This window comes from Pelobates fuscus, chromosome 4 (assembly GCF_036172605.1).
Source record: "Pelobates fuscus isolate aPelFus1 chromosome 4, aPelFus1.pri, whole genome shotgun sequence".
In the NCBI taxonomy this organism is placed as follows: Eukaryota; Metazoa; Chordata; class Amphibia; order Anura; family Pelobatidae; genus Pelobates; species Pelobates fuscus.
The window spans coordinates 205,136,863-205,152,523 of record NC_086320.1 but is presented as its reverse complement, the minus strand read 5'-3'; the positions used below and the strand labels follow the sequence as shown (position 1 = coordinate 205,152,523).

Genomic DNA, 15,661 nt, shown 5'->3' with positions numbered 1-15,661 from the left:
TACATACTGGGTTATTTACAAAAGTGAGAATTGTCAGGAATTAAAAGTGGATTTTATTTTTAAGGCCTCAATAGTCATTCTAGAAGCACTGAATTCCTGAGAATTGTTTTAGTGAATAACCGTGTGAGACATGACTAACACACACATCACAATCCTCACAGACACACATTTTTATCATATACATAAACCTGTGTACCAGCCCAGGATTGGTCCTGGTTATAAGAGTAGTGTAATTGTAACATATACATATCGTGGGCTTAATTTAGGAATTGAGGGCTTGGGCTACTTGTGCTAATTCTTAATATTAACTTACATTTTTTTTCCAATAGGAGAACTTTCTGCTCAGTCGGTCCAAGTTGAAGAGAAATTCAGCAGTGCCTCCGATCAGTACTCTCAGCTTTATTTTCAGCCGCTTGTCCTGACAGGTTGGTTATATTCCACACTTTAATTTGCTCGTCACAAGAAAATCCCATGTTTTAATTTAAAATTCTGTATTAAATATATCATAACTCTTGAAGTAGGGAAAAACATCTGGCTTTAAATCACTGTCAAAGCATTATATGTGTGTGTGTGTGTGTATATATATATATGTATGTATGTAAAAAAAAAAAAAAACAGATACAATTTGTATCTTGTAATACCTTTTATATTGGACTAATAGAATTTTTAATGACAAGCTTTCGGGGGAACCTCCCTTTCTCAAATCTGAAGCATTTCTGAGCAAGACGACGCATAGAATTCAAAGTTGAGTTGTGATACAGGGGTTAAAGCGACATGAGTGCAGATAAGACACAGGTTTGTTAGAAAATAGACAACATTCTTGCAGAGGGCCATACATATCTTTCTGAAGAGCAGAGTGAGGGGGGAGAGGGAGTTCTTACAGCAGAGTTGATTTGAGCCTTGTTAACAATAACCGTACGTATTACATGAACTTAGAGGTAGTGAGGATAGCCCCGTGAAGTGACAGTAGCGGAAGAGATGCGATATTCAGTATGGTGAGGTGGTAGGAATCGAAAACCTTCACCGGGCACCATATATTATTCTTGGGATAGTATGGAATGTGGACGGGTTGACCCAGTTGACTTGTTTTGGTCACAGGTAAAGTCAGTATTTAATGATCTTGATGTTTAATTAGGTAGGAGCTTTGAAGGCAACCTTGTGCGTTTTGTTGGCCACTGATGGTGAATTCTCCTGGCCTGGCGTAAAAGGCCAGGTAAATAGCGGTTTTAATGACCGAGTTAGTGAGGCGTTTGAAAGGGGCTGAACCTAGCAAACCAGACATATTTTTGATACCCTTAAGTATAGTCTGACTGGATAGGATGAAAGGAGACTGGTGTTGTTGGGAAAGTAGAGAAACATGTGATGTTGCATGCCAGTCAGGCATAACTTGATGGTATAGTGAGAGAGCCTAAATTGAAAGTGGCAAAAAAAACGTAGCGAACACAACCAGAGACATAACCAACATTATATAATGAAGGACCACTTACCTGTGACATGAATAGTAATGGAGAGACTTGGTGAAAGCAATTGCTTGGAGACCACTAAGGGCACGACTTGAAATACCTTAGAACCTGGGTGAGTAACACCGTGTACATTGAAATAGCGGAATCTGCCAGATACGTGAGCCTTTGAGGGCTAAGGAAATTGTTGTAAACATGTAAGTGACAACCAATATATACCTTGCAAACAATTGAGGGGTAACACAAGCGACTTAGACTAAAGTAGGTGGCATGCATATGAAAATACCAGCATATGACATCAACCATAAATTAATAGCATTGAGGCAAAAAGCTAAATTCTAATAATGAAGAAACTCTGGAAAGTAAGTGAATCGGGAACCTGTCACATGTATAAGCCCCTGCTGCCTAAAAATAATGGGATAGCCCGGAGACAGATAAGTGATGAACGTAGATAAGTGATTAATATGGCGAGGGCCAAATTAAAATTAAAACCAACTTATGTAGGAGAAATAATAGAGTAGAAAGGGTTCAGAACTGGAAATGTATCAATACTGAAGAAAACCAAAAGAATAGTCTAGGTAACTAGTATCAGTATCAACAAGACTATACAATTAAAAGTATCTACAAGGACCATAACGGTGGACAATTGAAGCTAACAAGTGTATGAGAAGCAAACCAACAACCCCTTATTAGTATAACTAAACCAAAGTAAACCTTTGTTAGCCGATGAGTCCCATGAGGGTTGTAGTTAATGTAATTATAGTGAATGTATGTACAAGTTAGTTTATATTAGTGAACCATATGTGTAGGCCCAAATTGGGCTTGCCATGATTGATCCAGTCAATAGCGACTCTTAGCCGTGTAGGGGGCCAAGACATATAATATAAGTTGATATGTCCCAGTAAGGAGCCTAATATCGGAAGCTGAAGAAGGCATCGCTGTGAAGCTACTTATTAATTAAATGCTGAATATTATAGTAGTGAAATTCGGCCTGAAAGAACAAACATACAGTTAGTAGAAACCGATTAAATCAGCCATGGCAGGCCCGCCATGGCGACTTCTATGAGTACGAGGTAGGGCCGGCTCAACTTAAAGATGACATGTTTTAGTATAATAATGATGTTGTCACAATATGTCTGATAGGTGTGGCATCGGAACTTATCTATATCCTAATTCACCTATTAGTGCAGGGCTGTCCAACCTGCGGCTCCCCCCAGATGTTGCTGAACTACAACTCTCATGATTCCCTGGCTATCTGATTGAAAGAATCATGGGAGTTGTAGTTCAGCAACATCTGGGGGGCCGCAGGTTGGACAGCCCTGTATTAGTGTAAAAACTATTAGACAGAAAGTCGGGAAGCATGATAGAAAGTCAATATCCTGTTGAATATCTGAACGTATAGGCGCCAGAGCTCAATATCAAATTGTGTTATGATCATATCGAGGGTCAGCGTCCTGTTGACTGCATGATTCGACAACGTATTTCTAGTCTTTCATTTATTTACCCCTTAGAGGACAAGTGTGCTGAGAACATTGCGTGGAGGTTGGTGTTGCTCGAACAACTCGTGCCTACTCCAGCATTAGCATCATCCATATTGGTACACATGAGCCCTAACAGTTCCGCTTTCTCGGCCGTTGCTGGGAAAAGACAGTTGCGTCTGTGTAGCTCAGGCTTAATATGAGGAATGGTCCATGACCTGATGGAACCTGATGTCACCTTTTTGTGTAGGTGTAGTGGACCAGACTGAAGTACTGGGGATTGATATGCCATTACCTTCTTATGGGGATCTGAGACATACTGCAATATATTAATAATTAGCTTAGATCAGGATCGTTTTGCTGATTTGCTAGTGCCAAGTGGCGAAGCAATTCACTAGGTTAGTGACGGGTGAGTCCCTGCTAGTTGCCAAGTAACTTGAGAGGCTCTATCTATGCTTTGGCGTGAGGGGATTCGTTGCCACCGAATGTTGTGGTGGGGTGTTGGCCTCTCGGTAAAATTTAAATAATGAGATTGGGTGTGACAAGTGAGGCCCTCTCTATGCCACTGTGCAAGGCGGCTAACTGTTTTGGCCCGGGGGGGACGTAATACCTCATGCGTGGAGGATGGGTGTTGGTCTTGTGAAACCACTAACTCCAGGGCAGTGATGCCACAAACTTAACATCTATTGGTCACCTAGATCCCTATAAGCCAGTAAAACCTACTCCTTTAAAAGGTCTATATTGCGGGGGAGCCATTGTGGCTAAAAACGTACCTGAATTTGTGTAAGAGTTTGTTTAGTTCTGTATGGTATGGTTGTAACCTGTAACTGAAATCTGCAGTACAAAAGAGAGTAGTGCTCTGTCCAGTGGCCGAATAGCATATTAAAAAATAACTTATTATATTAATAAAACAGGCTAGGATAATTGCCATACACAAAATGAATACATCGGAAAGGAAAGGGTAAAGAGAGAGAAATATATATACAAAACATAAGCTGATTATAACTGTGATTATTTTAGCAGGCAGTTAAAAGCTGCAGCATATCTCTCCTCAAATGTGTGAGGTAGAAAATACCCTAAATAGAATATAAGTGGTGGTGATATCCCTACAGTAATAGTAGTGTAGAGACAAAGTATCAACCGACTGATACTTGACTGAGAGCCTCTGAAATCAGAGTATATTGCGGTCAGAAGTCTGAATTGGGAGGTTGCCAACAGTGTAATTAAGGCTAGTAAACTGCATTTCTAAGTGGCAGAGGTAGGCAACCAGGGTAGGAACTGAGAGAGCCTAGATTAAGTGATTGCAGAAGCCACTGAAGCAAGGTTCCCCCTTGAAGAGCCGCCTACCGGCGAAACACGCGTCTGGGCTCCCACCTTAAGCCTCATTCTGCTGTTGACCGACTACTAGATCCTAATGCGTTATTATGTTATACTCTTTATTTGACCTTGCAGAATATTACTTAGGTTTCCAGTCCGGCTCTATCAGTGAACTTTTCGAATGGGCATTCATTCCCTGGCTACCCCGGTTCACTACTTAGATCACCGGTCTTTTTGATTACTAGCTAGTGTAGCAGTCATTAGAATTGATTTTAGGTGCCCTTGGAGGCACAGACCAGGATTCTCACAAAAGGTGCCCTTGAAGGCACATGATTAGTTATTGAATGCACTAGCTAGTGAATGCTGTTTATTTTCTCTTTGTTATTTTGTTAATTGGCTTGCTTCAGTGGCTTCTGCAATCACTTAATCTAGGCTCTCTCGCTTCCTACCCTGATTGCCTACCTCTGCCACTTAGAAGTGCCGTTTACTAGCCTGACTGTTGGCGACCTCCCAATTCAGACATCTGACCGCAATATACTCTGATTTCTGAGGCTCTCAGTCAAGTATCGGGTGGTTGATACTTTGTCTCTACACTACTATTACTGAAGGGTTATCGCTACACCTTATATTCTATTCAGGCTATTCTCTACCTCACATATTTGAGGATATATTGCAGCTTTTAACTGCCTGCTAAAATAATCACCTGAGTTATAATCAGCTTATCTTTTGTGTATATATATTTTTCTCTCTTTACCCTTTCTTTTCCGATTTATTCATTTTTTTTATTTTTTTTTATGTATACGTTTTTATTTTCCATAAACATCTCAGGACACAATATACAATGCTTATTTCTGTATAACATCACTAAGCCAATGCTCAATTCAAAACTAATGTTTACCAACAATTGTTCATAAAGTGCCCTGTAAGCATTAATCAACATAACAATCTATATATTATAAGCGAATAAAAGTACAACTTGAATATATATATATATATATATATATATACATATATATATATATTAAAAAAAGACATACATACAATACAACACAATACCAAAACAGAAAAGTGCTGGTCCGCATACATATGTACAGAACCCCTCAAGTGTTGAGAAGTATTTACAAACAGATGATACAGTGCAAACAAGTGTGATCCCTTATAGGGTGTCTACAAGCCCAGGTGTATATGTGTATATACTTATAGCCTGTTACACTGTACAGTTGATATCTGTAGTTTAACAACACAATACATGGCCATAAAAATTCTTTAGATACCAAAAAGAAGGGGAAAAAATTATTTTTTTTTCTTCTATTTTTTCCTTAAGTTCATTCTGGGAAGAGACCCGCGAGAGAGAGCACGTACAGCAATACCCCCAAATCTTGAATTGTACATAAAAGATTCCACCAAAATTCTCCAGATAGAGAGGAGCTATGAACTTTATAATCAGCCGTACAGTGGGACCTCGGTTTACAAATTTAATGCGTTCTCCGGGACGTTTCGTATTGCGAAATATTCGCAAACCGAAACACAGTTTCCCATAGGAATGCATTGAAAACCAATTATTCATTCCGGAGGTGAGAAAAAAGTAAAAAAAAAAAAAAAGTATTTTATCTGTTCAAAACAGTAAAAGGTATGCACAGCACATGAGCTGGCATGGAAAACAACCCCACAATGCAAAACACACAGTATAGTACTGCAACAGGCATGCACAGCACATGAAAATGGAAAGAGAAAAAATCAGCGCTAGATTGCCACACAAGAAAATAATAGTAAGGCTGCAATCCTTAAAGGGGAGTCCCCTATAATCCCCTAATGGTAAGAAATGATGCAAAATAGAACAAAAAAAGGTTGCGCCTAAAATATACAGTAAAACATATAGGAGTGTATATAATAAATAATATAAAATAATACATTTAATATTAAATTAAATATAAATGGATAATTGGCAATAGTCCAAAACACTTATCATAAGTCCATAATGGTAGATGCCATGTATAAGAACAGGGATCCTGAGGCGTAAAATGGGGTGTGTCTTCACAAAGGTGTCCTTGAAATCCAGTGAAGTAATATGTGGAGAAAAAAAACAAGAGGAACTCCAATGGCACATTATATAGATGAATAAAATGGTAAATAAAATAAAAGTAGTCTTACTCACACTTTTCAGAGCTAGAACCTAGCTCTGATATAACGCACGTGAAGTGGAATAATCCCCACTCAAGGATATGCAGAGTAATATTGATTGGCGAGTATCTGGCTCAGATTCAACGTCCAAGTTGGTATTATTCGACCCAGGGAGGAAAAATAAAGTATATAGTGCTCTCTGTATAGTAATTAAAAGGTATAAAAAGAGACTAAATATACTACTCACAGTATATAGAGCAGGCTTGTACTGCTCAATGTAGGCGCTTGGGTGGTATCATCCCCACCTAAGGATTCTTTAGGCTTCTCGTCAGGTAGATAGTATATGTAAAGTCAGGTGAAAAAAAATCAAAATGGCTATAAAATGTTTTATGCCAAAGTATTTTCTTTATTGTAAAGTAATAAAATTAATATCTAAACGCGTTTCGCCGCAAGGGCTTCTTCAAGTAGACAATAGTAAAAACATGAGCTGGCATTAAAACCATAGTAAAAGCCATGCACAGCACATAAACTGGCATGGAAAATAACCCCACAATGCAGAACACACAGTAAAAGGCATGCAAACAACTAAGCTCAGCTCCCTACCTTTCCACCTCTTGAGATGCACCAAAAAGGCTCCAAAACTTGCTACAAATGGCTCCAACACCTCCACACTCACATGCTACCCAGATTCCAGTATGCAGGGGGGCAAAGCTATAAACCGGGACATTTGTTTCGTATTGCGAAAAAAAATCGTAAACCGAGGCAGTTTTTTTTACGGATTCTCATTCGTAAATCGCATTTTTTGTTTACCGAGGCGTTCGTTAACTGAGGTTCCACTGTATATAGTTTCTATCCTCTTTAACCAACGAATCCAGGATAGGATATTTTAGATATACCTCTTTCCATCTTTAATTGATATTTAAGCTGCTCCTTCACTGTAAGCCAGATTGAAGTATTAAGCCGTTTCCAGTTCCTAGCTATGGAAATTTTTGCGGCTAGCAATAAGTGTAACACTAGAGGAGTGTCAGGGCCGAACATTTGTTTAGCATTAATCTGTAATAAGAAAAGATCTGGGGTAAAATTACCAAGCTTGTTAGTCAATATTAAAAAATAAGAAATAATCCCAAGGCACACCAAGGTTTTGCACATAAAAAAAGAGTATTTATTCATGCATAGAAAATACAACAGAATATCTTTTTTTAACAAAGATAAAGTGCATAGTATAGTGCTAAACCAGTATATAGTACCAAAACCACAGTATAAGTAAAGTGCTAAATGCAAAAACCCATGTAAAAAGGTATACTGACCAAGAGCAGGACAAATGAAACCCCTTGGTCTCGGTCAGTATACCTTTTTTAACCCTTTAAGGACACATGGCGTGTTACATGTCATGATTCCCTTTTATTCCAGAAGCTTCGTCCTTAAGGGGTTAATGGGTTTTCATTAATTAAATTCATCTCTATGAGGAGATGCTGATTGGCCAGGGCTGCCAAAGGACGTTCAACCAGTTATTAAATCCAAGGGTTCACATACTTTTTCCACCTGCACTGTGAATGTTTACATGGTGTGTTCAATAAAAACATGGCAACATTTCATTCTTTGTGTGTTATTAGTTTAAGCAGACTGTGATTGTATATTGTTGTGACTTAGATGATGGTCAAATCACATTTTATGACCAATTTGTGCAGAAATCCTTATCATTCCAAAGGGTTCACATACTTTTTCTTGCAACTGTAAATATTATTAAATATCAGTTATTGTAATCAAAATAGATGTTAGATGTGAGTACATTTATCTTTCCAATAAAATTGCGTCAAGTGACCAGATATATAGAATACACTTAACTCGTGCCTTAGTCTTCCTTTGTGTATAAAGCTCTATATTCAGGAACCTTAATAATTATAGCATACATTGCCCATCCAGTAGTGTTAAATAATAAACTGTGTAGCAAACTGTTTGAAATAAATTATAAATTAAATCGCCAATCCCTTTTGTGTGTCTAATAGCCTAGCCCCCAAATTTATAATATCCTGTAGCAACCTCTTCTAATCTGGATTTAGTATTAATTCTTATTTCTCTCCAGGAGAGAAGAGAAAAGGAAAAAAAAAATAAACCTTAATAAATTTATAGTCTCTTCCCCATGTGCAAGCAGCCGAGGAACACTGGGAGCCAAGTTCTTGACATTCCTGTTTTCGGTTACTTTTTCTAATTCCTCTGTTATTTTAATTTAGATCTCCTTTCTTTTCAACAATCCAGCATTGCAGGCTTGTTGGATCTCTGAAGATCTCTGCTTTATTATTGTATGTTAATCTGAGTCCTGTTGGAAAGATCCAGGAGTATTTGATTGTATTTCTTTGTAGAATTGAAGTAAACTCTGCAAATGCCGTTCGTGCGTTTCTCATAGCTATTGATAAATCATTGTATAGCTTCATATTTTCATACTTTGAACCTGTTAAAGATTTTAATCTCATTGTCATTGTGATATCAGACTTAAGTTTGGAAGATTGTATACATACAATGGCCTTTCTTGGCAAGTGAGCTGGCAAATGTGCTGCTTTAGGAATCCTGTGGACTCTTTCAATAAGATACGACTTATTTTCAGTCTGAATACCAAGAAACTGAAAAAAATCGGTCTGATATGCCTCCAAATTACTTTGAACAATATTCTCTGGAACGCCTCTAATTCTAATATTCTTTCTTCCTGACCTATCCTCTAGATCTATTATTTTTGATTCTAAATATTCAATAATTTTTTTCCAGAAATAAAGTTTTCTCTTGTTGGACATTGCATTGTAATATTGTGCTCTCCAATTTTTCCTCCAAAGCAGTAAATTTATGTAACACTTTAGATGTTTCTACTTTAAATTCTTCTGCTAATAAATACATTTCTTGCTTGATTTTATCAAATTGAGTTGATTCAGACATGCATTAAAGAACTCTTTTTCCGTATAATGCATTTTGTTTAGTGAGGTATTCTCTGAGATCTTCTCTATCTCCCTTTCCACATTTTTTTGAGAATGCTCATTAGAATTCTCTTCAACCTCTCAAGGTAATATAGTTTTGTATTGGCTGCTTCTTCTATCTCACTTGTCCTGTGGTCAGAAGAAATTTGAGGGGTTTTTTTTCTCTGATTTTGGATCCACTTTTTTTTTCTCTCTTTTTTTTTCCCCCCTTGCTTTACTCCATTTTTTAATAGCCATATCAGTGGGAGGGAGGGGAGCAGGGGATGGGTCCCTTCTCCGCAAAAAAAATATTGAGGCAAAAAAAATAACTTTTCTTTCCTTTACCCCTTCAAGCCACTAAAATGAGCTGTAATGTTATAATGATAGATAGCAAAATGCCTCCAAATGAGGAGGCAGGTTGCCCATTACAGGGCATACGAACACACTTTGTAAAGGCATAGTGATGCGAAGAGTAGGAAATAAGTGTTTCCTGATTTGTATCCTGAGTTTTCAGGTTGTCTGTGCGAGCTGTGTTGGGATTAATGTGGGTGAAGGTAGGATGTGAATTGGAGAATGGTTGTGGAGTTTGTGAATGTAACCAAGACATGTTGGTGATGAGATAGTAGAGAACCCAATAATTACGAATAATCATCTAGTTTATGAAATGGTGAAAAGAACAGAAACTATATATAAACACTTATAAAACATCATATAATACATACGCACTGAGCCCAATAAAACAAGGTATTGGTAGACAGAATCAAAACTGGAACAGAGGCCTCTAGAATGCCACAGTGGCTGAACAGGCTAGCGGCAATGATGGCCGTACATAATACATAGGAAAAGACAGAAAGTATAAGACTAACATTAAAAAGACCTACATGTGGAATGCTTAGGAGGATGATAAATACTTAAGCATACACAGCTGGCATGGAAGATTAGGGTTGAACGCAACAGGAAAGTCTAGAATAATGCTAAAATATCTCTGTAATATTAGCATCAAATATAAAACTTCATTGCTTAAACTGAACATGACTGAATGATGTTCCTAATGCATGTAGATCGTACAAAGAAAGTCTGGGTGGTGTTAGAAAGTGAGGGAATGCAAAAGCAGCAGACAAGAGAACTGCAGGTTTAGCTAGCTGTTATAGATTATATCCCAATGAAAATGACATAATTAAATGCATGGAAGCTGTCACTTGGAGCATGTCTACTAAACAGCAAATTACCGAAAATTGTTGGCCCAATGAGTACCTGAATACCCAGAGGGCAGACAAACATTAAAATGTAGGGTAACTTAAAATATAAACTTGTATACACATTCTCTGTACACATAAATGTAAAAAAATTTTATTTATTTTTTTGTAAAGGGGAGTATCTACTAAATTACCTCAAATTTACAAAATGGTATCATATGCTATTTCCTTTACCACATGTATAGGCCCAAGTTTGGGCCGGACATAAATTTAGACAGTCAGTTGCAAGACCTAGCAACCTAGTTACTAAACAATGAAGGCTGAAAAAGTGCATGAATACACAGGACAGACAAAAAAAAAAAACTTTCAAATGTAGTGTGAGACATTTAATTTCAGGGTGACTAACTAAAACGCATATGATAAAAGTTAAAAGTCGATATGGCCTAGTGTGGGCCAAATACAGTAAGCAGAATTAGGCGTGCTATGTACGATTGAAATAGTCTGAATTTGCATTACTAGTAAAATTTGCAATATCCGAATGGCTGAACAAACAAACTTACGGTTTTGTTGAAAAAACAACAGTTATAGAAGCCGTGGCTGGGCTGGACACGGCAGTGCCCCATGAACTTCTACTGAGGCGGCTCTTTCCTAGAGTGAGGCAGTTTGTGTTGATGACCTTTGAACTGTAAGTAGATGGTTCTGTACTGAACCAGACAGTCTTATCAGCCTGCAAGCCTCCCATGCTCCTTTAACACCTTAAGGACACATGACATGTGTGACATGTCATTTTTCCCTTTTATTCCAGAAGTTTGGTCCTTAAGGGGTTAAAAAAAACAAAAACAGGAAATAGCAAACAGAGAGGTTTCTAGATTGCCTGTTTGCTATTTCCTGTTTTTGTTTTTCTTGTTTATAGGGTCAGGAACACAAACATGTATTCCTGACCCTATAGGGTTAAAACCACCATCTAGCCACCCTGGTCCCCTCATGCCTACCTAAATATGGTAAACTCTTAATTGTATTCAAGTCTGCAGCTGCTTATTTTGTCCATGTTTCCTTTAGACCTGCCCGCTGCCTGCTCACATCATCAGAAGTGGTAGCCTAATTTAATCACACTGCTTCCCCATATGATTGGCTGAGAATGACAAAGAGGCAGATCAGGGGCAAAGCCAGCACAATTCAAACACAGCCCTGGCCAATCAGCATCTCCTCATAGAGATGAATTGAATCAATTAATCTCTATGAGGAGATACTGTATGTTTGGATGCATTTTAGGCAGCCATGACCCAGGAAGGATCTCTAACAGCCATCTGAGGAGTGGCCAGTGAAGTTATCACTAAGCTGTAATGTAAACACTGCTTTTTCTCTGAAAAGACCGTGTTTACAGCAAAAACCCTGACGGGAATGATTCTACTCACCAGAACAAATGCAATAAGCTGTAGTTGTTCTGGTGACTATAGTGTCCCTTTAATTTAAATTTTTACTTCTCCGATTGTTTCACCAGCAATGTGTCTCTGCAGATACATGCTGTTTTGACTGACCACCTCTTCACATCTGACAAGGCAAGAGGTGTGTGCTGACATTAGCAATCCCTAGCAACAGTCAGCGGTTTCATTCTGACAGAGCTACTTCAGTGAGAGAACCTAATTTTTACGTGCAGTAGGTAGATGGATTCAAGTTTTGCTGCCCTGTATCTGCTGCATATAATAACAAGAGTGTGTCATCGTTGAAACAAGTGATTGAATGTTGTTGACAGGAGAAGGCATGCTTCATACTGACACAGGGAAGTGGGGATATGATTAAAATTTCATGTATCTCAAAAATAGATTAATTTCCATACAATGTACCGTTGATTTTATTTTACTACTTTACACATTAAAATGTAGAAATGTTTAATATCTCTTTTAAGTGGATCTGTTATCTTTGAGAGCACCACAAGGTAGGTATTGAGTCAATCCTATACATTTTGCAGATAAAATCACCATGTGATGTATAGATTAAAATACATGCATTTCTGAAGATCCCTTCCTCCCAACTTGTCGTCTCATGATAACATGGCAGCCAAACATGGATCTACTTCATATCAAAATGCATGCAATTTCCCACAATTCCTAACTTGGAGGTTCTGCCTGCTTATACAGCTGAATTTTAGTCTTCAGTTTACACCATCACCATACCACAGACATGGTTCAGTAAAAAAATGCCGCTTTGAATCCTGGTCAAACCAGTAAGTTACAGCACCTAGCATTTTCTCTACCTACCTCAAATCCTCATATTTTCTTTTTTGTGAGCAGGGCCTTCTTCAACCCCAATATCCATGCAAATGCTAATAATATAAAATGCTAGCATTAATGGTTAATTCAAGCACCATGACTACTTTAGTGATTTGAAGTGGTCATGGCGTCTGGAGTTTGTATGTGCAACATTTCGCTGCACATATGGAGATTGATTGGTTTGCTGCCGAAAGTGTAACCCCACCTTCTACAATGTCAATGGGGTGTCATCAGCCAGCCCGGTACTAGAAATGAACTCATCCAATGGATGACCAGCAGGTTTGGCATCCAGGTCTGCAAAACCTAGAGGCACATTACAGCCAGCCTTAAAGGTGCTATTACAGGGGAGCAGCGCCAGGGTAGTCCTGGCGTCATAACCACCATAGTTTTTCAAAGTTAAATCTGACTACAGAGATAACCTTTAAGAAATACAATCTGTGGATAAGAAATATAAAATGTGTGGATTTAAAAAAAAAAAGGTACATTTATATTTTAAATATACAAACGTGTATTCCAAACACTAATGCTGAACTACCTATTTAGGTGTCCTGTCCCCCCCGAGTGAAGTAAAAAGGTAGATTACTTTTTCTCCATCATTGCACTGGTCTCAGCACAGCTGGCCCAGCCTCCATGGCTGTGATTAGTTTACTTGATCTCAGTCAATCCAATGCTGTCCAATAGGAAAGCATTGGGAGGCTTTTGCACATGCGAGGCAAAACGCTGTGCTGCTCCAATAAGTATTTTGATGAGAATCAATGCATCTCGATGGGAGCATTCATCATCTACATGCAGAGTGTTAAGATGCTGAATGGAGGCCTGCAAAGATTGCAGGACCTAACCCAGGACATCCCTCTGGTAGCTGTCTGAGTGACATCAATAGAGGTTTTTGATATTTTTTTTTTATGCCCCAAATCATCCCATCACATTAAAATGAAATAGTATCACAGCTGACATTGTTAAATTGTTTTCTTATCCATTTTAGATTGTTATTCTAGAGTCAGAAATTACATACATTCTGTAGTAATATTGGGTCAAAGGAGACTAGTAGATATAATCTTGCACCAAGAGCTAAAATGATCCAGGCTTCAAGTGTAACACACGAATAGTAGTAATTCTCCCAGCTCTAAACCACTACAATACAATACACACTGATTCACATTCCTAATTTATTGTAATAAGAAAAACAAACACACCATCATCAATGGTGCATCCAAATCCCAATAAGAAACTGAGGAAGGGTCATGTTCCCCAATTTAATATTACCAGTAATGCTATGGCATCTGAGAGTCTGAACACATCTTCCTTGGCCAGGTGGACTTGCTGATTACCTTAGTTTCCTCCACCTCTACCTGTTTAAACCACCTTTACTATTAATCATATTCAGCCTCAGGATAGTGGGATTAGCCGCATGTCCGTTATCTCTAATTCTCCCCACTAGACAGTTGGATTTTCCTTAGCCTTCATACTGCTGTAACATTTGCAGATCTTCCACCACAACTAGATCATCCATTACAGCTTCTATGATTTTATGGTGCATGGAGCAAGTGATCTGTGAATCCTGTGATCTTGTTGCCGCTGCATGTGTCACCTCTAGTTCTTGTAGCCCCCTGCATGAATCAACTAAGGTAGAGTTTAGTAGAGACTCTGTTAGTGGCACCAGTGCCATTCTTTAGTGAAGAGTTATGTAGAGTACCCAAGTAGTGTGCCCATTGTCTGGTCTTGGTCGTTGGGAGAAATTTAGTGATGATGATATTGATCTTTCTCTCATCATTCTGTACATTTGTTTAAGTCTGTCACCAGAGGACATAGACTATGCTATAGAGGGATTACAAGAGGAAAGGCAGCAGTCCACTATTTTATGCATTTCTATCTGCTTTAGAACCACCTCATTTAATGGAAACGGAACATCATCTACTATCAGTGCCAGAAGTAGCACACCCAGTGATTACCTCCCTTTCCATTACCATTAGCAATTCAAGTGCTAGTGTAGTGACTAGCAGTGTGACATCTTCCAAAGATTTAAATCCACCCAGGTTTTTATTAACCTCTAGGACAAAGGTTGAGGCTAATATAATTCACCAAACCAAAGCTTGGCTTTACTTTGACAGCCTCCCAGAAGGGGTGATTTGCATAGTGTAAATTGTGAAGAGAGTAAAGGATCTTGTCAAAAGTTCCAGAACACACCAACATTCCTGGGATGTGTCTGCCAGCCCACTCTTGAACATTGTTTTTGTATTTCATGCCAGGGCATATCAAAACAGCATGCTAACAAAATCACCCTCCTAATTACATAGCTAATCACTGTAGAGGGAGCTTCCATTTCCATGATAGAAGGGGGGCTTTTTGCAAGAAGATAGTCCCAACACTGTATCGTTACTAAACAAGCAGCTAGCTCAGGGTGTAGGTCAATGGGTGCACTAAACCACTGATTTATTGAGTGGCTCCTAGTGTCCAGCATGTCTTTCCTTCCTTGACTGCTGGTGGCAGCCCACCGTGCCTGAAAATGGTGGTGGCAGTGGAGGAGGTCCAATCTGAGCGGCATGTCAGGAATATAATGTATCTGAAGGGCAGCAGGGCTCAATCTATCCTGCTACATGCTGAAGGACAAGTGATGGACCTATTGCAAGCAATCAAACTAATGTCAGCTAGTAGAGATGGTTTCTTTTGTAGGTGTGCACTGTTCAGCATACATGCTCTGTCGTGTAGTGAAGGTTGCAATTCAGGAAGCAAACACAAATGTGTTGCAGAAGGATTTCTGAGCATTTCCATCATAATGCTCATAGCTAAGCAACTCTTGAGGAAGGAGTAAGAGTACACAGAGTCTACAACAGGTTAGTGATTGAAGTTCACTTTAGACATTGTGGAAAGATTTTTGGA

At 38.6% G+C, this 15,661-nt stretch overlaps 1 protein-coding gene across 2 annotated transcripts in view; it reads left to right on the top strand.

Annotated features, from left to right (window-relative positions):
* ELP2 (elongator acetyltransferase complex subunit 2) overlaps positions 1-15,661 on the top strand; it is a 162,159-nt gene that overhangs the window by 115,707 nt on the left and 30,791 nt on the right. For both annotated transcript variants that reach the window (XM_063451860.1, XM_063451861.1), the window contains exon 15: positions 330-425. In XM_063451860.1, the coding sequence (XP_063307930.1) occupies positions 330-425 (96 nt within the window). The remainder of the gene's footprint in view (positions 1-329; positions 426-15,661) is intronic.